A 23,777-nucleotide genomic window follows, 5' to 3' on the forward strand; every position below is an offset into this window, starting at 1 on the left:
CTTTTTAGGAGAATCTGGGGCCATCTGGGTCCCAGGAAAAGCTTTGTAAACCAAAACTCTAAGGATTAGAGAAGGAGGAAAGGAAAGGCCTGGGACTCCCCATGTTGGCAAGAGTCAGGAAGCAGTATAACCAAGCTTCCTTACCACCCCAAACTCCTCCAAACAGATCTAAAAAACACACCAGATCAAATACAGATGGGAAAATCCATAAAAAGTCATAGTGAGTCATCTGTCCAGTCCAGATCAGCATACAGAAAGAGAGAAAATTCTGTAGATACCGGGGTGGGATCTGGCCAGGAGTATGCTATATATGGGAGCCCAGGAAGAGGCTCTGCCTTAGGGCAAGAGGAGGGCCCAGACTCATACCAAGAAACTATGCAGGGTGCAGAAATAGGTGTCAACCTGTAGCTTTAGTGCCCATTTTAGGCCACAGATCCAGGGTAGACAAAGAGAGGATCTGCAGCCAGGAAGGGTGTTCTCAGGTAAGGAGATCACTGGTGGTATGGCAAGAAAGGCGAAAACTCAGAAACAAGTTGAGGCTTGTTCGTTGGCTCAGACCCAAGAAGCAGAAAGGCATTTCATTTCCAGCATCTAGCTCAGTCTGAAGCCTTCAGAGGAATAGCCAGGGCAGGAATCCCAGGCCAAAGGTGAGAAAAGAGGACAATTTTATCACTGAACTGGCATAGCTTTCCTGCTGGCTGATAAGAGCTGAGCCCTACAGCTCTTATCTCAAGGGAAACCCCTTGAACCCTACCCTGAATCTTCCCACTTGATCTGGCTTTTCATGCCCTAATAGCCTAGCCTAGCTTAGCCTAGCCTTCCACTGTCTGACTACCTCTGGATTGCCTTCTGGCTGTTTACCACCCTTGATCCTGATCAAAAGATCTATACCCTAACCCTCATTGTCTGTCATCTCCAGGTAGCCTTCAGCTATTTCCCACCCTGGAGTCTGACCTCACCCCAGTCACCCCAGTCTGCTCTAAACCCCTCCTCTAGTCATCCCAGACTACTCAAGACCACCCCTCAATCCCTCCTACAATCTTTGTGTATATAAGTTTCATCTTGCCTCCATGAAGGCACTCAGATTCAATCTAGCTCAGCTCAGATTGAATCTGGCCTGCTTCTGAAAACAGGTGTCACAAATGCTGGGATTTCTTAAGACAACCCATTATGGTGAATCCTTAATAAACTTTGTCTATTTCCTTGGCTGAGAAGGCTTGGGTTGAATTCTTTTGGTAGGACCCAGAGTGTCTGTACTTAGGGTCTCAAGTACCCCTCAACCCCAAACCTCTTCACAGCCAAACCCAGGTCTGGAACTTGCAGATCAGGATGGCAACAATCAAACTTTGCCCTAGATTAGATCAACTTGGGAACACTGAAAGCTCACACATCTCCAGCCTGTCCCTGAGTTCCTAGAATAACACAACACTTCATACCCCAAGAAAGCAAAAGCAGCACAAGGCCAGACCTTCCCTCCAGATGTGTGCAGAGCCTAGCCTTAGCATCTGGAGTCAGAAAGTAGGCTGGAAGAATGAGCAAACTGATAATCATTTAATATTAATTTAGTAACTTCAAAAAGAGCCAGACCCTGAACTAATCAACCAGGAGAAGAGTCTGGACCTAACAGCTTCTTTGTTCTCTGAGTAAACTCAGAGAATACTTCTTCCTATGTCAACAAGGCCAGATCAGGCTGACTTAAGAGCATTCTCTCCTCTGTCTATTAGCCTATAAGACCTTTAACCTGAGAAACTATCTTGAACAATGTGACTTTTTCTTATCTTAGGTTGTAATTTCAATTGCAACTTTGTCAACTCTCTTATCTTATTGTATTTACAACCTATTCAATTAAGAAAAGTCCTCTTTTTGCATCATGGTTAAACATACATGGGGATCATAAAATTGAAGTAATGCAGGCATGCTGAGTTGGGACTAAAAATACATTTAAACCTTCTCATTCCTTTGTTCAGGCAGTCAGAACTTAAGCTCTGGCTCCTTGTATGTACAAGTAAACTAGCTCCACTAGCTTTAAGGGAATAAACATCATGAATTTACATATCACCTAGCTCGTTTGCCTCCTTTAACCAAACTTTCAGGTCAACAAAACAAAAAAAAAATTCCACCATAAAGAGCTATTATGGTGGCGAGGTCACTGAAGACAAACACAGAAGACAATTATTCCAAAACATCTACAAGCAAAATTTCTGGAAGAGATGAAGCAAGTTAAAAATGTTTTTTTTTCTAAATGAAATGCATATTATATAGGTTTTCTTGAAATAGAAATTTATTGTTTTATATTGAATTCTCTCTTATGTTCTGCTGTGTGTATGGTATTTTTTTTCTTTTCTTATTTTATATTTAAGGTTAAAATACACTTAAAAACTTAAAAAAAATAAAATGACAACATGAATAAAAAATTAGAAGGGAAATGAGAGCTATGGAAGAATGAATTAGCAAGGGAATCAACAGTTTGTCACAAGAGGGACAAAACCCTGTTGAAGCAACTAACTCACTGAAAATTAGAATGCACTAAACAGAAGCCAATGACTCCATGAGGCAAGAAGAAATATCAAAACAAAGTCAAAAGATGAGAGAGTAGAAGAAAATGTAAGATATTTCATAGAAAAAAACAACAAACATGGAAAATAGATTAAGGAGAAAAAAATTAAAAGTCATTGGACTATCTGTATGCCATGACCAGAACAAAAGCCTGGACATAACATTTCAAGAAATCTTAAAAGAAAACTGCCCAGATCTCTTAGAAACAGGGGTGAGGAACCTGTGGCTTCCTGGCCACATGTGGCCTTCTAGGTCCTCAGGTGAGGCCTTTTGACTGAGTCCAAGTTTTACAGAACAAATACTTTTATTAAGGGGATTTGTTCTGTGAAGTTTGGATTCAGTCAAAGGGCTGCAGTTCAGGACCTAAAGGGCCACATGTGGCCTTGAGGCCCCAGCTTATCCATCCCTGTTTTAGAACCAGAAGGCAAAGTGGAAATTGAAAGAATCTACTAGTCACCTCCTGAAAGAAACCCCAAAATGAAAGCTTTGGAACATTATAGCCAAAATCCAGAGTTTCCAGGTGAAAGAAAAAAAGAAACAAAGAAGAAAAACCAACAAAATACTACAAGCAGTCAAAAAAGAAGGAATTCAAGTACCAAGGAGTCAGAGTCAGATTCATACACAATTTAGTGACTACCACTATAAATGAATGGACAACTTGGAACACAATATTCCAGAAAGCAAAGGATATATAACTTAACCAGCAAAACTGAATATAAGGGGTGGGGGTGGAATGGATCTTTAATGAACTAGAAGACTTCCAAGCCTTCCTGATGAAAAGTGCAGATATTGGTAGCAATTTTGAAGTTTAAATACAAGAATTAAGAGAAAGCTAAAAAGGCATACAAATAAACAATGCTAAGGGACTACACAAGGCAAACTGCTTGCTTCCTAATATAGGGAGATGATAAGTGTCCCTTATAAGACCAATCAGGGCTCATAGAGTGAGTCTTATTAGACAGAAGAGGTGGAAGTGACTCTGTTACATCTTGATGATCTTAAGAGAAGGGTGTAAAGAGAGGGGAAGAGGAATACACTTAGGGCAATGTAAGGGAAAGAGAAAGGAAGGTTAGGGGACATTATCTCACATAATCAGGGCACACAAGTAGACATCTATACAAGGATGTCGGGGTAGGGGACAGCTGATGCTTCAATCTCACTCTCATATCACTCTCAGAGTTGGGTACAGAAATTCATTTCACACAACAGAGAAATAGGAGGAAAAAGCAAGGAGGGGTGAATTGGAGGGAGAATAGATTAAGGGAGGGATGAGTACTAAGCAAAACAAACTAAGGTTGTACAAAAATATTTGTAGCTCTTTTTAAGGTGATAAAGAATGGGAATCTGAAGGGTGCTCATCAGTTGAGGAACGGCTAAATACGTTCTGGTATATAAACGTGATGGGCTATTGTGTGCAAGAGATAATGAAGAAAATGATTTCGGAGACACCTGAGGAGATTTGTATGAACTGAGGCAGAAAGAAGTGAGCAGAACCAGGAGAGCAATTAATACAATGACAACAGTATCAGCATGATGACTAAACACTATTCCAGAGAACTAACGATGAAACACTATCTTTTTCCTGCTAACAGACTCAGTGAAAAAGAAACTTTTTTTTGGACAAGGTCAAGGCAACAATTTGTTTTGCCTGACTACATGTTTGTAGGAGGGATTTTATTTTTCTTTCGCTCTTAATTTGGGGGGGGGGGGGACAGATTAGATGAGGGGAGGTAAGAAGACAGATTTTTGCTAAATAAAAAAATAATTTAAAAAATGCAAAGATAGGAGGACCATCAGTGGGTGGAACACTGCATATATTGCCAGACACGGTTGATGTAGTTTAATTTGTTGAACTGCTTTCTACCCCTCTCTTTTTTCTTTATGACAATGAATACGATACAAACTGGGAAAAAGGAGGGGAAGACTCATATTTAGAAATAAAAATGATGTAAAGACAAAAGATAGCAATAAAAATTAAACAATTTTTTAAAATCTAAAAAAAGCTGCTATTAATTCAATAATACTTTCAAATTAATTTGTATTTTAATAATCACCATAGCATCTCTAAATATTTAAAAAATAGTAACACTTAACATATAACATATAGAGGCAGCTAGTAGCATAGTGCCAGAGTGCCAGGCTTAGAGTCAGGAAGATGAGTTTAAATCCAGCTTCAGACACTTACTAGCTTCGTGACCCTGGGCAAAGTCATTTAACCTTGTTTGTCTCAATTCCTTATCTGTAAAATGAACTGGAGAAGGAAATGGCAAACCACTGCTCCATATCTTTGCCAAGAAAACTCAAAAAAGGAGTCACAAAGAGTTGGACACAACTGAAAACAACTAAACAACAACACACATATATACACAAGATATTATTTATATAGTATGATTATCTTTGTTGCTAATTATTTAATGAGATAACTGGTATGCATATGGATTCTGGACTATATTTCAATCTGGCTCTTCACTTCCTTAATTTTCCACCCTCTCCCAGTCTTAAGAAACTAGACTTTATGCCAAAATACAGGAAGGATTTTGGCAACCAATACAATAACAATACAAGATCCTAGATATAAAGTTGGAATGGATCTTAACATCATAAATCCTAAGCTGGAAAGAATGTTTAAAAATCATCAAGTCCTAGTCTTTTTTATTTTGTTGTTGTGTTTGTCCTTCGTTCTGGAAGAGCACCATGACATCGGGGGAATGGTGACATGACTTGCCATTGACTTTGATTTGAGTGAGGGAGGGCTATGCAAGGTCACCAGCCTCACTTCTCCAGAGGCATCTGGGTCTAGTGGCCTGATATTGACAAGGAAGACTGGAGATGGCCTAGGATACATTAGGAGACCCTGGCCCTTTCAGGCTAAGGTCTTTTCAGGTGCTCACTTTGAGTGAGGTAACACCCATTCAGTGAATAGGCCTCTTTAAGAAGTTAATCAAGGCAAGGCCCCTTTCATCAAAACTCAAAAAAAAAAAATCAAACTGGTTGGGGAAGACCCTCAGGGTTTCTGGCCAAAAGAGAATCAGTTACTATTTAGCATTTACATTCACTCTGCTAGGAGGGCAGGGACCTATTATCCAATCTATGAGCTCCAGAGTGAATCGGGTTTAAGGCTTGGTTTTTGAGAAAGAAATCTAGCCAGTAAGGTTAAGGAGGAAGCCTTCAGCCACAGAGATGTACCTTCTTTTGAGCAGAGAATGAGAGGGAAGAAAGGGAGGGGGAGAGGGGAAGAAAAGCCAGACCCTGGCAAGGTCATATAAGTAGCAAGCAGCAAATCCTCAAAGGCAGGATTTGTATGAGGATAATAAGTAACAGAATAAGGATTTGAATTTGGATCATATGACTCTGGCGAGGTTTGAGGTTGAGGGGTGCTCAAGACCCCAAAATACCAACACACTGGGTCCTGCCTAATGATCAAGCCTTCTCAGCCAACGAAAAACAAAGTTGATTAAGGATTTGCCATGTTGGGTTGTCTTAAGAAATCTCACCTTTTGTGACGCTTATTTTCACAAGTGGGCCAGATTTAATCTACTGAGCTAGATTGAATCTGAGCACCTTCATGGAGGCAAGATGGGACTTATATACAGAAAGATTGTGGGAGGGATTGAGGGGTGGTCTTGAGTAGTCTGGGATGACTAGAGGAGGGGTTTAGAGCAGACTGGGGTGAGGTCAGACTCCAGGGTGGGAAATAGCTGAAGCCTACCTGGAGATGACAGATAATAAGAGAGCTAGGGTATAGACATTTTGATCAGGATCAAGGGTGGGAAACAACCATTAGGCAATCCAGTGGTAGCCAGTCCTTGGAAGGCTAGGCTAGGCTATTAGGGCATGAAAAGCCAGATCTAGTGGGAAGTTTCAGGGTGGGGCTCAAGGGGGTTCCCCCACAGTCTAAAACCCCATCAACTCCAAGTTTGGTACTCTTTCCATTGTAGCACTTTTATATAACCTTAGCATAGTTCTGAACCTCTTTTTGGGTCATGGACCTCTTTGGCAGTCTGATGAAGTCTATAGACCCTTTCTCACAATGATGCTTTAAAATAATTGAAGGAAAGCTTAATTTCAGTTAGAGGCTAGTAAAAATAAAGATGTACTTTTTTCCCCATCCAAGGTCATAAAGCTCATCAAATCTATCTATGGACCCCTTTGGGGATCTGTGGAGCCCAAGTTAAGAACCCTTGCTTTAAGATTACAAAGTCATTCCATAAACATTACCTCGTTTGATGCTGAGTTGTCTGAGATTACTGATGACTGAGAAATTACAAGGTTTGGACACACCTAGCTAAGTCTTCCAGTTCTTTAGTAAACCCACGTTAGTGTAGTGGATAGGACATTGGACTTGGGGGTCAGAAGTCTTGGCTCCAGTCCTACCCTTGACACTTACTAGTTGGTTGTGTGTCCCTGGGAAAATCAACTAACCTCTCAGTGCCACAGTATCTTCATCAGTAAAGTGAGGGACTTAGATTAGAAGGTCTTTGACGGCCTTCCAGATGGAAATCTGCAACCCTAAAATATTGAAAGTCATTACAACCAAGTGGTTTCTAAAGGTCGCCATGCCCGCGCCCCAGGGCCTTCTCCAGCTATAAATCTACATGGGGTTGTCTGGTCCAACGGTCTCCACCCCAGCCTTTCCCAAGCCCCAACGTTCTCGAGACCGGGCCAGCCGTACAACATGGCGTCTCCCAGCGCTCTCGGTCCCATAGATTCCCTTCGTACACTATGGCTGCCGCCTGGACCCACAGCCCGCCCCGCCCCCCTTTCACCGGAAGTTTCTGTTTGAAATAACGGCGGCGCGTGCAGCTGGCAGTTTCTGTGCTGGAGTCTCAGTAGTGATGATGGAGATCGGGTCCAGACTGGGGACGGGGGACCCGGCCTCGGCAGTTGAGCGTCCGGGGTGAGAGACGGGTGGGATGGAAGCTGGGGTCCGGAGTCTGGGTGGGAGGCGCGGTGACGGTGGGAGGCAGGCTGAGTCCCAAGGAGGGTGGGTCTCCTCCGGAGAGGTCCCGGGGACCATCCGCGAAGGGGAGCTGGCCCCGCTCCTCCCCCCCGCCCCGGCTGGCCCGGGGCCCCGGGAACGTGGGCGCGAGCCCAGAGCCTCTTCCAATGGAGCCCCGTTCACTCCAGGGCCCAGCTCGGCCGCACTTCGAGAGCCAGCACTGCCCGGTCTGCGTTCGCCGGCTCGGCCCCGTCGGCGGCGTTGGGCGGAGGTCAGCCTGCAGGTGAGTCCTGGAGGCCCTGGGGATACCGACACCGGGAAGGAAATCCCCGCTATTTACGGGCTCTAGGTCTTGTGGTAGACCTCGGATAATGCAAAGGAAAAGGCGCTCTAATGGGGTGGGGGGTGGCGGCGATACACGGGTAAACGATAATCGCTAATATGTTAATGGCACCTAATTTATGCCAGGTACTGTGCTAAGCTCTCTACGAAATCACCTCATTTGATCCTCACAACCACCCCGTCATTATCTCCATTTCACAGGTGAGGAAACTGAGGTAAACAGGGTTAAGTGACTTGCCCAGGATCACACAGCTGGAAAGTGTCTGAGGTCACATTTGAACTCGGGTCTTGCAAAATAAAAAATATTAATTTAATAACTAGAGGAATTAGGAAAGGTGATCTTATTAGCTGTCTTGGATTCAGTTACCATCTCCAGATCCACTTATGCTGAGCTGCACTCTCACACCACCAACAGCCCCTTCTTGACATTTCTGACTGGTTGTTCTGTGAACAGCTTAAACTCAGCATGTCCAAAACTGAACTCCACCCCCACATCCAATCTGTGGCCAATACCTTCTTAACTTCTCTTGCACATGCCCCCTTCTGCCCTCTGACTCTGCCACCAGCCTGGTGCAGGCCCCCCTCTCCTTAAACCTGGATTATTGCCGTAGCACACTGGTTGATCTCCCTGCTGTGGTTTAACCACCCACCACTAAGCTAGCAAAGTGCTCTTCCTAAAGGTGGGAAACATAATGTCACTGATTACTCAGTAAACACCATTAACTCCTATCACTTCTAGGATCAAATATGAAATCCTCTTTGGCATGCAAAGCTCTTCATAACTTGTTCTCTTCTTCCCCTCTTCCCCACCCAAGTATGTGTCTGGAGAGCAAGGACAGTTTTTCTTTTTGTCTTCATACTTCTAGCCCTTAGCACAGTGCTTTGCAGAATGCTAGAAAAAGGAGGGGAGCCATTGTGAATACACTGAGAACCTACTGTCTTGGACTTTTAAAATATATATGTTAAAGGTGCAAGAGAAAGTAAGTATCGGAGGATAAATCCAGAAGAGTGGCACCTCCCTACCTGGACAAATATGGATGGGACAGAACCTGGCTAATATGGAGTTGAAATTGAAGATGAGTAAGGCATTTGAAAGCCTCTGGCTGCCCTCGAGTCCCTAGGCCTGGACTACTCCTACAATCAGTACTTGAAAAAATTGGTGGAGGTGATTGCTAAACTGATGTAGATAATCTTTGAAAAATTTTGGAGACTGGGAGAGGTGCTGTAGAACTGGAGGCAGCAGTTGTCCTCATTTTGAAAAATGGAAGAAAGAAGAGCCTTCAAATTACAGACTAAGGAGCTTGAAGAGGAGAGACTGGATACTGGGAGACCAGTGAGTCTCTATAACAATGTTACAGTGCAGGTGAAAGATTGAGCTTGAATTGGGATAGTGATCCTGTGACTAGAAAAGTTCAAATCCCACCTCTAACATCCAGACTTGTATGAGCTGATGTAAAGCGAACTGAGCAAAACCAGGAGAATAATCTATACAGTAACAGTAACATTGTGAAGATAATCAACTTTGAGAGACTTAGTAGTTCCGATCAACACAACAACCCACCACAATTCCAAAGACTCACCACCAAAAATGCTATCTGCCTCCAGAAAGATTATCTATTGGCTCAGTGCAGATTGAAGCATATTTTTCCTTCTTTCTTTTTCTTGCTTTTTTAGAACAAGGTTGATGTGGAAATTTGTTTTACATAACTGTATATTTGTAATGGGTCTTTGTTTTTCCTTTGGCATTCTCAATGGATTGGAGAGGGGGAGTAGGTAGGGAGAAGGAGAAAATTTGAAACTGAAAATAAAAGAATAAAAAAGTCTTTGCTTTAAAAAGACTAATTTGTTAAAAAAAATTATATTAATAAATTTTTTTTAAATTAATGAAATAAAGTGGCCAAGACCCATTAAATAGTCCCAGCAAGTTGTGAGATATAATTATTGTGTGTTTAGAGAGTTTAAGCCTGTATTCTCCCCCTTCCTATCTCCATTTCTTTTTTTATCTTATTCCTTTTGCATATATTAACCACCAAGTTACATTTATATCCTCTATCTCTTCCAGTCTTGGAGATCCACAGATGAGCACTCACAGAGCCCATGTACTATTTTAGGTAGTTACTTAGACATGGCCTTTTTACCCCAAGGACGTTAAAATTTAGTGACTCAAAGCTGCTCTTCCTAGAATGAAGTTGACTAGATTAGGATGTGGCAATTTGAATTAAAACACTGACCATGATGATTTGGGTTAGAATTGGGTCATGTTGGTTGGGTTTTACCCTCTTAATTTTTCTTTCACAGAGACACATTCTCGGGCTGCTTCTAAGAGTCAGATACCCCAGAGGTGCAAAGAAGCAGAACTCTACAAGGCTCTCAGCTCAACAGGTCTAGAGAACGAATTGTACAAAACCACCAAGCAGAGGTCAGAATATAGATAGAAATAGACGATTGTACTCAAATGGATAATTTTGTTAGAACTGACTCGAGGTGACCCCAAACTGAAAAGGAGGTTTTCATTGAGCAGCATACAATTCCTTAGTCAGTCTCCCAACCCCCTTAGATGGTCTATTCTGGAAAAGACAAATTGAAGTCTATAACAGAAGGTATTTTGAAGCTTTCCTTTCCTTTCTCCTCACAACCTTTTACGAGTCCTTACCGAAAAGCAGATATAGTATAGTATAAATGGAACTGGAAACAAACCAATTAGTAAGCCACATTTGTTTGAATGGAGTCATGACTTTGAAGTTAAACTCATCTTATTGCAGGGGGGTGGGGTTTTTTTGTTAGCCCATTTCCCTTTATAGTAGGAAATCCAGAGTTGTTATTAACAAAGGCCTTCTAATAGTCTGAGCTGAAATAAACGAGGCTTTACTTTAGCCCTGAGATTTGGAGATGATTAGAAATGTTTGGAGCACCTCAGAGAAAGTCCCTTTAATGACACTGGTATGGCTTGTAATCCCCAATCTTCCCTACAGACTGTGAGGGTCTCTATGCTTGTTTCCATTATATTCGTAGTAAGGAAGAGTTAGGTGGTTGCCAAGGTCCCTTGCATCTTTACCAGTCAATGATTCTCAATGCGAATGACATTCAGGGTGTTCACTGTGTTTTGTTTTTTTTTCTGTATTGTTCACTGTCTAGGCAGATGAGAACTGTGGATCCTGCTGTGAAGAAGAACATTAAAAAGAGGTGAATCTTGGGGCAAATGAAACTGCTTTTCTTTTCAAATTTGGTGTCCTTTTATTGTAATGTCACAAAGTACTGCTTGAGCAGTGCTGTCATCTCTACCAACTGGAAAGTGTTTTTAGCTTTTTTAAAAAAAAGAAAGTATAATCTAGATTCAAATTATCATTGCAGCTACAAACCATTAGATCGACAGAAAGCTGAGGAAGAGCTCAAAGAGAAGAACCAGCTGTTAGAGGCAGTTAACAAGCAGTTGTACCTGAAGCTGAATGAAAGCCAGGTAGGAAGCCAGTCTTGTGGAACAAAAATTATTCTAAGGGATGACCCTTCAAGTGGCCCAAAGACACAAAGTTACTCAGAGCAGAGATGGAGGAGGTCAGACTTGTGCCTCACCTACCCAAAAAGGAGAAATCATAGAGGCCGTGGTAGGCTGGACTGATTTGAAACTGTTTGTGATCTCGCAGGGAGAGTTGAAGGTGCTGACTCAAAAGGTGGAGTTGCTGGAGAAATCTCAGGATAGCTACTTGGCAATTTTGGAGCGTGGCAATATCAACCCAGGTGAGAGGCCTATGCCTAGACCTTTCTATGAAAGGTTGCAGAATTTCCTCAGTAGCTCTAACTTTGAAAGAGTTGGGCCCCACATTGTCATAATTCTCATAATTAGCTCTTTGACAGCTGGCTGTCAAGGTTCCAACAAAGTTATTGCTATCAAAGATCCAGAGTATGTGTTGGGGGAGAAAAGAGGAGAAGGGAGGCTGGGCCAATGGGGTTTTAGCAGCTTTAGCTTTGCTGCGCTGCTTCGACATACATAAATCATTTACATCGTGCTTTAAGATGTGCAAAGTAGTCCACAGATATTCCTATTTTATCATCACAACAACCCTGGGAGACAGGTGCTATTATTATCTCCATTTTTCAGATGAGGAAACTGAGGCAGGCAGATTATATGACTTGCCCAGGGTCACACACCTAGTAACTATCTGAGGCAGACCTTGAACTCAAGTCTTCCTGATTCCAGGTCCAGTACTCTATCCACTGCACTACCTCATTGCCTAGATAGCTAATACCTGTTGGTTATAGTGATAAGAAGGATATCCTTATTTCCTCCAAATTCTTAGTAGGATTGATTGCCTGTACTTGGTACTTACCCTATAGCATATACTTTTTGTATGTCATGTAAATAGAAAATGCTCAAAATATGTTTACTGATCTGCTATGTTTTTTCTTCTCAACTGAAATGTATTTTATACTTTGCATCCCCCAAAGTATCTACGTAGTATCTCCTACGTAGTAGGAGCTCAATGTATTAGGGGGGTGGGTTTGGGTGAGGGGGAGGATAAAGGAACAGGAACTTCTATGTCAGTCAGCTCACTGGGGACATGTTTATCAGTTACAGGCAGACAGATCCTGGAAAACCGGCAAGAAACAATGAAATGTCAAATGGAGTCCATGGTGAGGGGCTGGGATTAGATGGGTGGGAAGCAAGTAAAGAAGACCATTTTCTATACTACGTATTGATCATAGTCCAAATAGTTCAATGGAGTGGGCTTGCACAATGTTAAACTTGAGTATAAATTGATCTTGGATTATCCGTGTTAATGGAAGCGAACACTGGTGTCTAGTCCAAAATAATTTCTCTTTAAAATCAGGTGGCGGCTATTTACTGGTTTCTTATCAGTGAGTAAGTCCTATGATCTAGTTTCTTCATTCAGGTCCCTTACTAAAATTCTCCATACTGGGGATGAACTATATGATGCAAAGGACCAGCCTAGTTAGTGTTGGGGTTCTCTCCTCGCTTCTTCCCTGAAGGAAGATGGTAATTATTCAGCTTGGAAGCCTTTCCAAATTCTACTTGGAGTAAAATAGCTTTTAATAGTATTGTCCCTATTTGACTAGAGTGGGTAAGTATTCAGTTTCTGATACAAACGTTGCCCTCCATCTTATTTTATTTTAGTTGCTCGTGGAGAGTCTGAAAGATGAACTGAAGCTCTTTAACCAGACTGCTACAAAGCAGATGGAGGAGTTACAGGTAAGCGTGTTGTCTTGAGGTTTTGAGCTCCCTGCGTTTCTCTTATCCCAGGGCCATGTGTCCAAGGTTCTATCCCAACGACCGTGGGATGAGAGGTTGGTTGTATGTGGCTCATTATGTTGACCAAAGAAGATCTTTTGGCAGTGCATTTAAACCCTCTGCTTTGAAGCTTGAACATAAAAAAGCATCTGAATTTTGCAAGGAAGAGGTCTTATAGCGAGAAGCCTAAGACTCTGGAGCGTTCATGGGATACCCTCCGGTATTACAGTAGATGCTACACTGAATTTACCTTGTTTTGTGTTCTGTGTAGTTTGGTCTTAAGAGTTTAACCATCTAGATTACCTCTGTGCCGACTCTCTAGAACAGGGCTGTCCAACCTTAAGTTTTTATGGAAACAATAGACAATATTTTGATTTGTCATTTTAGTGAGAGCTCTGCCTCTGCCGTAGCTCAACTTCATTTACTAAAGCATTTATGTAAATTTCTGTGCTTGTAGGCAGGCCGCATAAATCACACTGCGGGCGCATTTTGGACAGCCCTACTCTAGAACACAGGTGATCAAACACAAAAAGACATAAAAAAACATGTTCTGTAGATGGTAGAGTACACATTGTTTATGTAGAGTACAACAGCATATAATTTGCTAACTGCCACTTTGTGTCTCCCGTAGTGGAACAGAATGATAATTTATAAATTTGTCTGCCATATTTTCCAGTGAGTCAAGTGAAATTTTTTTCTAATGGCTCTTTCTTTGTAGGCATTGAAAGTTAAGTTGAAGATGGAAGAAGAGGAAAGAGCTGGTTTCCTAGAAAAACGGGCAGCATTTGACAACAAAAGAGATGATTTCACAGCCACCCTTGAGCAAATGGAACAATTACTATCACTTTGAGAAGAAAGGGGGTTCATTCCTTCAGCTAAGGTCAAACTATAAAGACATTTTCTTAAGTTTTCCTAGAAGAAGACTTCCCTTACTCTCCCAACTAAAATATCTTCAGAAACAAAGTTAGAATAATCCAGATTTGTATTGAGGGGCATTCCTCCCTTATAAGCCTTATGGCCAAGCAACCAGATAAGTGAATCTTTGTTGGTGGATAGCCTTAAAATCCAAGGAGGAAAGCTGGACCCTTGGGCTGCCTTGCTGTAGTTACTAAGTAGCAATGCAGCTCAAGGGCAGGATCAGAAATTGAAACGAGTTAACAGGACCAAGAAGAAGGATCATTCTCAGATTGGGAACTGGAAATTTGAAATGTTAAAGAACTGTAGAGTGAACTAAAAGGAAAGAAATGCTGAGTCCCATGCTGTCATAACCCAATTGGAGCCATATTTTTTTTTTTGTTAGATTTCCCTAGTTGGGATTTAGGCATATCTTATGGCATGAACTCTGCTTTATGCTGCTTCCTTTCTGTTCCCAGCCAAATTTCTAAACCTGAAATGGGTCAACATAGATTTCCTAAATGAGGAGAGAAGGTGTACAGATGAATAATTAACATCTTCCTGAAATAACTGAATAGAATAGTGGACTTCAAACAAATGCATTACTGTGATCATGTTGGTCCAAATCACCTACTGTGTGTTTGTTTTTGTTTTATTAAGCTAAAATACTTCTATAAATAAATATTTTTGGACTGAAATAGAATGGAAAAGGATTTATTAAACACTATGTGTGTGCCAAGCACCATGCTACATACTGAGTATATAAATGGAAAATCAAAGAGCTCACATTCTACTTGAGAGAAACAATATATATTAAAGAGTTCAGGGCTGATGGAAAGGTCCTTAGGGCTCCGTGTCAGGCCAGATGGTAAGATCTGGTGGTCTTCCACCGTGCCAGAAGGATTGTAAATCAAAGTGGTGTAACAGCCTGGAGATTTGGAGGAGCTACGCCCAGACCCTTGGGAATGGGATTTCCTCATAGGACCTGAGCAAGAGACAGGGTAGTCAAGCACTCCACCCTCCACCTCCAGGTTGGTGCATTCTAAGGCGGACTTAGGGTTGGGCTGGGACACTTCAGGAGAAGGTCCTTCATAAGGTGCAGCTCTAACATTAAGAAATAAAAAGAATCTTTTAAAAACCTAACTTGTCCCTCTACACAGAATTGATCTTACTGGTCTCTGGCTATTTTTCCTGGAGCCATCAATAGACTATTAATCTAAACAAGAATTATTTTCAATATTTGTTGTAAGCCTCTGTGACCAGTTCAGTAGGAGGTAGTATTTCCTTCTCTTGCCCAGGGCTGTTGTCACTTGCCACCAACATTCTTCTAAGCCATATGTGTGTAAGCATTGCTGTCCCCATCCAAAACCCACCCTTAGACCCAGTGGCAGCACGTTGAAGGTCCCTCAAGAAGCAAAGGAGTCATGCATCTATACTAAATAAGTCAACTCAGGTTTCCCACACCTATCCCAAATCGTCCAGGACAGTACCCAAGGCAGCTGAGAACCTTGGTCTCCTTTTTCAAATAGAAGAGGTTTTTACCTGTCTGATCTCAGAGAGGAAGGGAATGCAACATTTCAAGATAGAAAAATTTGTTAGTGCTTCCTGTCCTCTCTTTTTTGGTATTTCTTTCCTATCTCCATTCATCCTCAACTATTCCATGTTCCAAACTTTTCTCCTGCTTATGATCTCCCTCCCTCTGAGTCACACACTCCCATAGCGGACAGTTTCATCTAAAATAATTCCCATGACTCAATGCTTTCTTTCTTGGGCTCCATTCTCACTTTCCTTAGCAAAGTACAAACAGGTGGAGACATTAGGCATTAGTGATCAGGGACTATATCTCTGGGGAGATATATAGGTTCACAATACAGTAAGTCAGTTGTCTGCACAGCAAAATAGGAAGCTTAGTCCAGAGGGTTATAGTGGAGATGGAGCAAAAACAGAGAACAAATCATACAAAATCTAGAACATTGTCTTAAATACTAAATAGCAAGCATCAATCAAGAAGAATCAATTGTACTTGAATAAATGTGGGAAGAAATAAAAGGCAGTTTGAACAAACCAGGTCTTAAACCTTCCAAAAACATTAGGATACTCTAAGAGATAATAAACAGTAAACATATAATCAGACTTAGTGAAAAAAAAAAGCCCTTCATCCTTGAAATTAATAAGATCTAAAAGCTTTCAGTTTTCCAGTTTAACATATCCTAATGCAAAAAAAAAATCAATCATTAGAAATTAAGAAAATAACATTCTGGAATTTTACATATAAAGTGAATGTATGAGTTCACTCAAAACCCAAAAAGACTTGCCAGCATTTGGCTTAGAGAATTTAATGAACTGCACACAAACACAAAAGGAGGCATCTTTTAAACTTTGGTGATCCCGAGTTGACTCAGAGACATAGTTGTGTTGTAATTTTATCCAATGAGCTTCCATAGATTTCACAATAATCAGTAGACACAGTTTACAACATAAATCTTACCATACCATCAATCAAATCCATACCAGACAAGCAAACTTTTAAGCCTTCCCCTTAGGCCAAGAGTATGTTTATCAGAATAGAGGAAGAGATTTTAGTTCCTTCTTAAAAACCAAATTTTCTCTAGTCTCAGGGAAGAATTTAATAGACTCCCATTTATATACCCTTCCCAGTAACTTCTTTCACAGAGTTGTTGAAAGCTTATGAGCTTACTAGAGTGCAAGAGGCACTGACAAGGTCTCACAAAGCTTCTCGATGACAATGAGACTTTGAATGTACACATTTTGAATTTGTGTGTGTGTGTATAATTTTTTTTTTCATTTTAAACTCAAACAAACGAGAAAGGAAAAAACATTTCCCTGTACACAGCAGAACATGAGCAGATTCGATATAAAACAAGAAATTTTCATTTCAAGAAAACTTATGTAATACATACTATACGTTGTTTTCAAAGCTACCCAGCTTTTCTTTGCTTCCTTCTAGGTTTTCTTCTGTTCTCTGCTGTGTACTTTTTCCTTTTTTTTTTCTCCTTCCCTGCCCCCAACATTTGAATTCTTAAAACAGTCTTTAACCAGAAGGCATTCTGCCTCAAGTTATAAAATCACAGCATTCAGATCATAAAGAACTAATTTCCTAAAGATGCATTTGTAAGTACATCACACTCTAGGAATCATCCCACAATTCAACAGCTCTTCTATACAAAGATGCAAGAATGCAAAAAACTGGGGCATAATACTAACGTAAAATATGAATTTAAAACATAAAACTCATTACCAGTCAAATGACATTAATGCAGTTGAATGAATCAGGTCAGCTACATAAACTGTTTCATTCTTCTATAAATTTTTGGCATTCTATCCTGTTACATTCAGAGTAGGGGAAGGAAAGAGAATAAGTCTACCACATACTAGGCACTGTTAATCACATTTTTAGAAGTTCTCTTGAAGAGAACCATGACATCAGGAAGTTGATGCCATGACTTGCAAGTGAATTGAATTTAAGCGAGGGAGGGCTGTACAAGGTCACCAGCCTCACGTTCTCCTCTGGAGCCATCTGGGTCCAGTGGCAAGATATAGATCAGGACGACTGGAGATGGCCCCCAGGTTTAAGGCATAGTCTTTAAGGAAGAAATGTAGCCAGTAAATCCCAAGATATCTTGTCAGATTTTAGCCATGAAAATTTACATTCCTTTAGGCAGATGCAGGCAGGTAAGCACATAATACCCCATGTGGACAGAAGGAGAGGAAAAATGGAAGGGGAGGGGAGAGGAGGAGAAAGGAGAGGCAGGAGCTCAGCTGCCCAGTTGGAACTGGCCAGTTGGGTCCCCAGTGGGATAGTTCAGATTACTCACAGTTTGTCCTTCCTTCTCGAAGAGGGCCATGACATCAGGAAGGTGATGCCATGACATGCAAGTGAATTGGATTTAAGTGAGGGAGGGCTGTGCAAATTCACCAGCCTCACTTCCTCTGGAGCCATCTGGGTCCAGTAGCCATAGATCGAAATGACTAGAGATGGCCCCCGATCCTCACAATAACTCTGCAAGGCAGGTGGTATTATTATCCCCATTTTACAACTGGGAAAACCAAGGCAAATTTCAAATATTGCTACATTATTCCAGCTACTTTACACATCCATAAGAATAAAAACATTTATAAAATGAAGCTTAGAAATCTTGAAAAACCTTAAAACTTACTAACTTCCTGAGAAAGAAATAAGTATTCCACTTACAAAGTTCACAGCCTCCTCTTTCAATGAGATCCAAAACTTCTTTAAACTTTCTGCAAATATTCTACTAACTTCTGGGTTTTTCTTTTGGCTTATACTAGGAATTTTGATAATTGACAAAGATGAGGACTTTCTATTGTCCCAACTTGGATGAAAATTACTAGGTCTATATTTCTGCCGTTTTGGAAAAAGCTCTTACTTAATAGTGCCCTCTAACTGTTTGACATCTACACAGCATCATTGCAATTTCAAACCTCCTTTAACTGTCTTTCACTTTCACCCTTTGGTCTTTGATTAAAGGTCTCTTTGTAGCTCTATACTGATTCAGCATTATACTTTCCTTCACTTCTACTTTGTCAATCATTCACATGTTTATTTCCCAATCATATCCTAAGTCAACTTCACAACTAGTTTTCTTCTACAACTAAAATTTATTGCAAAAGCTTTTCTTGTTTTTCCAAGTAAAACACTTCCGATTTGATTTCTTAAGAGCTTGTAAGTACATGGTCTATTTTAATTTCAAGGCGACCTTGCTTCTAATTTACCTAGGCAATTCAATTCTGCCAAATCATTCACAGAAGATCACAACTGTCCATTTTCAAAAATTTTTTAATTTTTCTAAATTTGACTTAAGTCTCTGAGTTGGAGAATTGTTCATACATGAACTAGGCAGGGCTGGAGCACCCTATAAGGCTCTGAAACTTCAAAAGGCAAAAGTGTTTTCCTATTTGTAACAACAACATTGCTAGCAGCTGCTGTGGAGGTGAAAGAACAAGAGCACACAGAAGGGCAGTTACCATGGGTCCTTTGATCTGCTTTTCTAAGGAAAGCAACTTTAAGGGGATAACAATTTTACTTTAATTAAACATACATATATTATTCACTTAGTTCAGGGGGAAAAGTCAGTACCCTGAACTTCAGAGAGTATACAAGCAAATTACAAACAGAAAATATAAACAGATCAACAAACAGGCTTTTGTCTGATCATAGCAATACATGCATAGTTACCAGAGTGAAAAGCACCACCATCTGGGTTTTCAAAGTGGTGGGGAGGGGTCTTTCAATGGCTACCCAGAGTCTCATCACCAACACTCTTTAAATGAGTGTTCCCCCTCAGATCTTATACACATGTCTCAGGGCCCTGGGGCACTTGGTTACCTCAGTGTTAAGAAGAACTCAAACAAAAAACAGCAAAAAGTCCTACTTTGCTTGCCATTACATTTGAAAGGCAAGAGTCATCAAAGGTACTTGATTACCTCAGCAGTCCAAAAGAGAAAACAGTAAAAAAAAAAAAGTCCCATCCTAATTACCATAACACCATTTACTTTTGGAATTATTACTAGAAAAACTTCTAGACTTTAATTCAGTTTAGGACTGAGCGTTCTCTAACTGGGTAAATCACCTTCCCTTTTCACTCTCCGGAGAAGGGAGAGAGTGAGAGATGTTTGGATGTTGTTTGTATGTAAATTCCAAAGTCTCTATTTTTAACCCTAAGTACCTGTGCCCCTCAGAACCCATTAAGCTATTTCAACATATATAAAACATTAAAATGACAATCCCATCATAATTTGGAAATACATATATTGAAACTTCAGTCTTTAATTAATTTGTCATACTGCCAGTTGCCATATTTTGCCATAAATTTCTGCAAAAAAGGGAAAGGATCTCTTTCTCTTTGATCTATATTTCTCTCTGAACTCCTAATTTAGCCAGAATTAGAAATACAGAGATGAAACTATTATCTTTTGAAAGTTTTAAAACTTGAGCAGAAAATTTTTCACTCTTTTTTTTTTCACCCTTTTCCTTTGGCTGATGAGGCCATAGGAAAAGTCAGCTGGATTTAGGCACAGAATACATACAACTAACAGAATAAACTTAACATTCCATAAAACACAAAATTTCACTCTTAAGGTAACAAGGTAACAATAAACACCCTTGCTCTTTTTTCCCCAACGATTCCAATAGTCCTGCCTAGAATGGAGACATTCCAAAAACCCTTACAATAGATAAATTTGTCAGAATTTCCATCTTTTGGCCATTGCAAACTAGAATTTTCATTAGTATATATATTCCATGTGACATAGTGTAATACAAGGAAAATTAGGAACCCCTGAGGAACCCCTAGCTACTGACAAGCACCCCCAGAAAGAATGGACTCAGATATCTTTGGCATTTAGAAAACCCCCTGGGACTCCATGACTCCACCAAGGAATGTCAATAGATAGGACCATCCCACTGAAGGATAACCTGGCAGACCCTTTCTAGCAGATATCCCTGGTGCTCCGTGACTCCACCAAGGAATGTAAATGAGATTATCCCACTAGTACCCTGACTGAATCTTTTGATCAGTCAGGACCTTTGTTCCTGTTCCCCCACCCTGTACCCCCACATATCCTATATAAGCCAAGCTGTCACCCCAACACATGGCCATTGATTTGTGGTTGCAGTATCCCAATGGCCGCCGGCTAATAAATTCTCCACTTAAAACTTATACTCTGTGGTGTGTCTCGCTCACTTCTGGTACAACAATAGGACCACTAATCTTTTTAGATGCCAAATCTAAATTTTTGATTCCTTTTTTTGGGGGAGGGGGGAATGATTCAGATTCTATCCTCAGGCTGAATTGGGGCCTCTATTCTCAGAGGTCACCCAGAGAGGTATTTTTCCCTCTCACATGTCATTATGCTCTTCCTTCATTTCAGGACTGATAACAAAAATTACAAATTAAGAATAGAGAAAACAGGTAGACAGGTAGACAGAAAAGATAGATTTTTCTGAGTTCCTTTTTTTTTTTTAGTTTTAGTCTTTAACATTTACTTCCATAAGATTTTAAGTTCTAAATTTTCTCCTCTTCGCTTCCCTCCCCTCCCCTTTCCCCAAGACAGCATGCAATCTGATATATGCTCTACATATACATTCATATTAAACATATTTTCACATTAGTCACACTATAAAGAAGAATTAGAACCAATGGGAGAAACTACGAGAAAGAAGAAACAAACAACAAAAAAAAAAAAAAAAGACAGAGAGCAAATAGTATGCTTCGATCTGCATTCAGGCTCCAAGTTCTTTCTCTGGATGTGGATAGCATGGAGTTGTCTTGGATGCTTGCATTGCTGAGAAGAGCTAAGTCTATCAAAGTTAGTCATCGCACAATGTTGCTGTTACTATGTACAGTGTTCTCCTGGTTCTGCTCACTTCACTCAGTATCAGTTCACGTAAGCTTTTCCAGGTTTTTCTGAAGTCTGTCTGCTCATCATTTCTTATGGAACAATAGTATTCCATTATATTCATATACCACAACTTTTTCAGCTATTTCCCCAGTTGATGGGTATCCCCGTAACTTCCAATTCTTGGCCACCACAAAAAGAGCTCCTATAAATATTTTTGTACATGTAGGTCCTTTTCCCATTTTTATGATCTCTTTGAGATACAGACCTAGAAGTAGTATTGCTGGGTAAAAGGGTATGCACAGTTTCATAACACTTTAGGTATAGTTCCCAATTGCTCTCCAGAACGGTTGGATCAGTTCACAACTCCACCAACAATGCATTAGTGATCCAATTTTCCCACATCACCAACATTTATCATTTTCTTGTTTTGTCATGTTAGCCAATCTGATAGGTGTGACATGGTACCTCAGAGTTGTTTTGATTTGCATTTTTCTAATCAATAGTTATTTAGAGCAATTTTTCATATGACTCTATAGTCTTTAATTTTAATTTCTTCATCTGAAAATTGCTTGTCCATATCCTTTGACCATTTATCAATTTGGGAATGACTTGTATTCTTATATATTTTACATATATATTTATAAATTATAATATTTTCTTTATTTATAATAAATTTATTATAAATTCATATATACAATTGTATAAATTAGATTCAGTTCTGATTTTAGAAATGAGGCCTTAATCTGAGATACTGGTTGTAAAAATTATTTTCCAGCTTTCTTCTTCCCTTCTAATGTTGATTGCATTGGCTTTGTTTGTACAAAAAACTTCTCAATTTAATGGAATCAAAATTTTCCATTTCGCATTTCATATTATTCTCTACCTCTTGTTTGGTCATAAATTCTTCCACTCTCCATAAATCTGACAGGTAAAAACTATTCCTTGCTCTCCTCATTTACTCATAGTATTAGCCTTTATATCTAAATTGTGTACTCATTTTGACTTTTTCTTGGTATAGGGTGTAAGATGTTAGTCTATACCTAGTTTCTGCTATACTTTCTTCCAGTTTTCCCAGCAGTTTTTGTTAAATAGTGAGTTCTTATCCCAGAAGCTGGAGTCTTTGAGTTTATAGAACAGTAGATTACTATAGTCATTGACTACTATGTCTTGTGTACCTAACCTATTCCACTGATCCATCATTCTATTTTTGAGCCAGTACCAAGTAGTTTTGATGATTGTTGCTTTATAATACAATTTAAGATCTGATATAGCTAGGCCACCTTCCCTTGCATTTCTTTTCATTAATTCCCTTGATATTCTGGACCTTTTGTTCTTCCAGATGAATTTTGTTAGTATTTTTCCTAGCTCTATAAAATATTTTTGGTAGTTTGGTATGGCACTGAATAAGTAAATTAATTTAAATAGAATTGTCATTTTTATTATATTAGCTGATTATATTATCCATGAGCAACTGCTATTTTTCCAACTATTTAGATCTGACTTTATTTGTGTGGAAAGTGTTTTGTAACTGTGTTCATATAGTTCCTGGGTTCATTTTGGCAGGTAGACTCCCAAATATTTTATATTGTCTATAGTAACTTTATTTATTTATTTTTTTATTTTTTATTTTTTTTTTTAAGAACCTTTGTGTTTTTATTGTTAGGATCCGGGTTACTTGAGAGGGATGAAACGTGAGGAGTGAGTGGCTCCAATACCCGGCCGGCCATGTTTCACAGGCTTGTAGGTGATAGAGAATTCACCCAGGTAGTGGCCGATCATCTCAGGCTTAATTTCTACCTGATTGAAGGTCTTCCCGTTATAGACGCCCATCATACTTCCCACCATCTCAGGCAGGATGATCATGTCTTGAAGGTGTGTCTTCACTACCTCTGGCTTTTCCATGGGGGGCGCCTCCTTCTTGGCCTTCCTCAGACGCTTCAGGAGGGAATGCTGTTTGCGCCGCAGACCCCTGTTGAGTCGCCGACGCTGCCGAGCGCTGTACAACTGCATGAGCTGTTCATAGGACATGTCCAGCAGCTGATCCAGGTCCACGCCGCGGTAGGTGAACTTCCGGAAGGTTCGCTTCTTCTTCTGCTCCACTTCCGCCATCTTGTCTGCCATCAGGAAAAGCCTATAGTAACTTTAAATGGAATTTCTCTTGCTATCTCTCATGGTTGGGCTTTGTTATTAATATATAGAAATGTAGATGATTTATGTGGGTTTATTTTATATCCTGCAACTTTGCCAAAGATGTTTATTATTTCATGTGGTTTTTTAGTTGATTCTCTAGGATTTTCTAAGTATTCCATCATATCATCTGCAAAGAGCGATAACTTTGTTTCTTCTTTGCCTATTCTAATTCCTTTTATTTCTTTTTCTTCTCTTATTGCTAAAGCTAACATTTCTAGTATGATGTTG

The 23,777-nt window shown here is 40.1% G+C and overlaps 2 protein-coding genes across 2 annotated transcripts; one reads left to right on the forward strand and one right to left on the reverse strand.

Annotated features, from left to right (window-relative positions):
* The first annotated feature begins 7,394 nt into the window (after window positions 1–7,394).
* On the forward strand, window positions 7,395–13,937 carry KNSTRN (kinetochore localized astrin (SPAG5) binding protein). Its single transcript, XM_036736850.1, has 9 exons — window positions 7,395–7,453; window positions 7,684–7,778; window positions 10,136–10,256; window positions 10,973–11,020; window positions 11,189–11,294; window positions 11,479–11,572; window positions 12,405–12,466; window positions 12,969–13,043; window positions 13,801–13,937. The coding sequence occupies exons 1-9, from the start codon at window positions 7,395–7,397 to the stop codon at window positions 13,930–13,932; spliced, it is 792 nt and encodes a 263-aa protein (XP_036592745.1). The 3' UTR covers window positions 13,933–13,937.
* Window positions 13,938–22,992: 9,055 nt separating this feature from the next.
* On the reverse strand, window positions 22,993–23,485 carry LOC118829131 (40S ribosomal protein S15-like). The gene has a single exon (XM_036736090.1). It carries the CDS (start codon window positions 23,478–23,480, stop codon window positions 23,031–23,033), a length of 450 nt encoding a protein of 149 aa, XP_036591985.1. The 5' UTR covers window positions 23,481–23,485; the 3' UTR covers window positions 22,993–23,030.
* Window positions 23,486–23,777: the final 292 nt, after the last annotated feature.

Source organism: Trichosurus vulpecula, chromosome 8 (assembly GCF_011100635.1).
Source record: "Trichosurus vulpecula isolate mTriVul1 chromosome 8, mTriVul1.pri, whole genome shotgun sequence".
NCBI lineage: Eukaryota > Metazoa > Chordata > Mammalia > Diprotodontia > Phalangeridae > Trichosurus > Trichosurus vulpecula.

Excerpts from the sequence above, each read along its gene's own strand:
- KNSTRN (XM_036736850.1), top strand. The coding sequence starts at position 7,395 with ATGGAGATCGGGTCCAGACTGGGGACGGGGGACCCGGCCTCGGCAGTT. Across the intron at positions 11,573-12,404 it reads GCGTGGCAATATCAACCCAG|TTACAGGCAGACAGATCCTG; the intron begins GTGAGAGGCCTA and ends CATGTTTATCAG. Across the intron at positions 12,467-12,968 it reads AATGTCAAATGGAGTCCATG|TTGCTCGTGGAGAGTCTGAA; the intron begins GTGAGGGGCTGG and ends ATTTTATTTTAG.
- LOC118829131 (XM_036736090.1), bottom strand. The coding sequence starts at position 23,480 with ATGGCAGACAAGATGGCGGAAGTGGAGCAGAAGAAGAAGCGAACCTTC.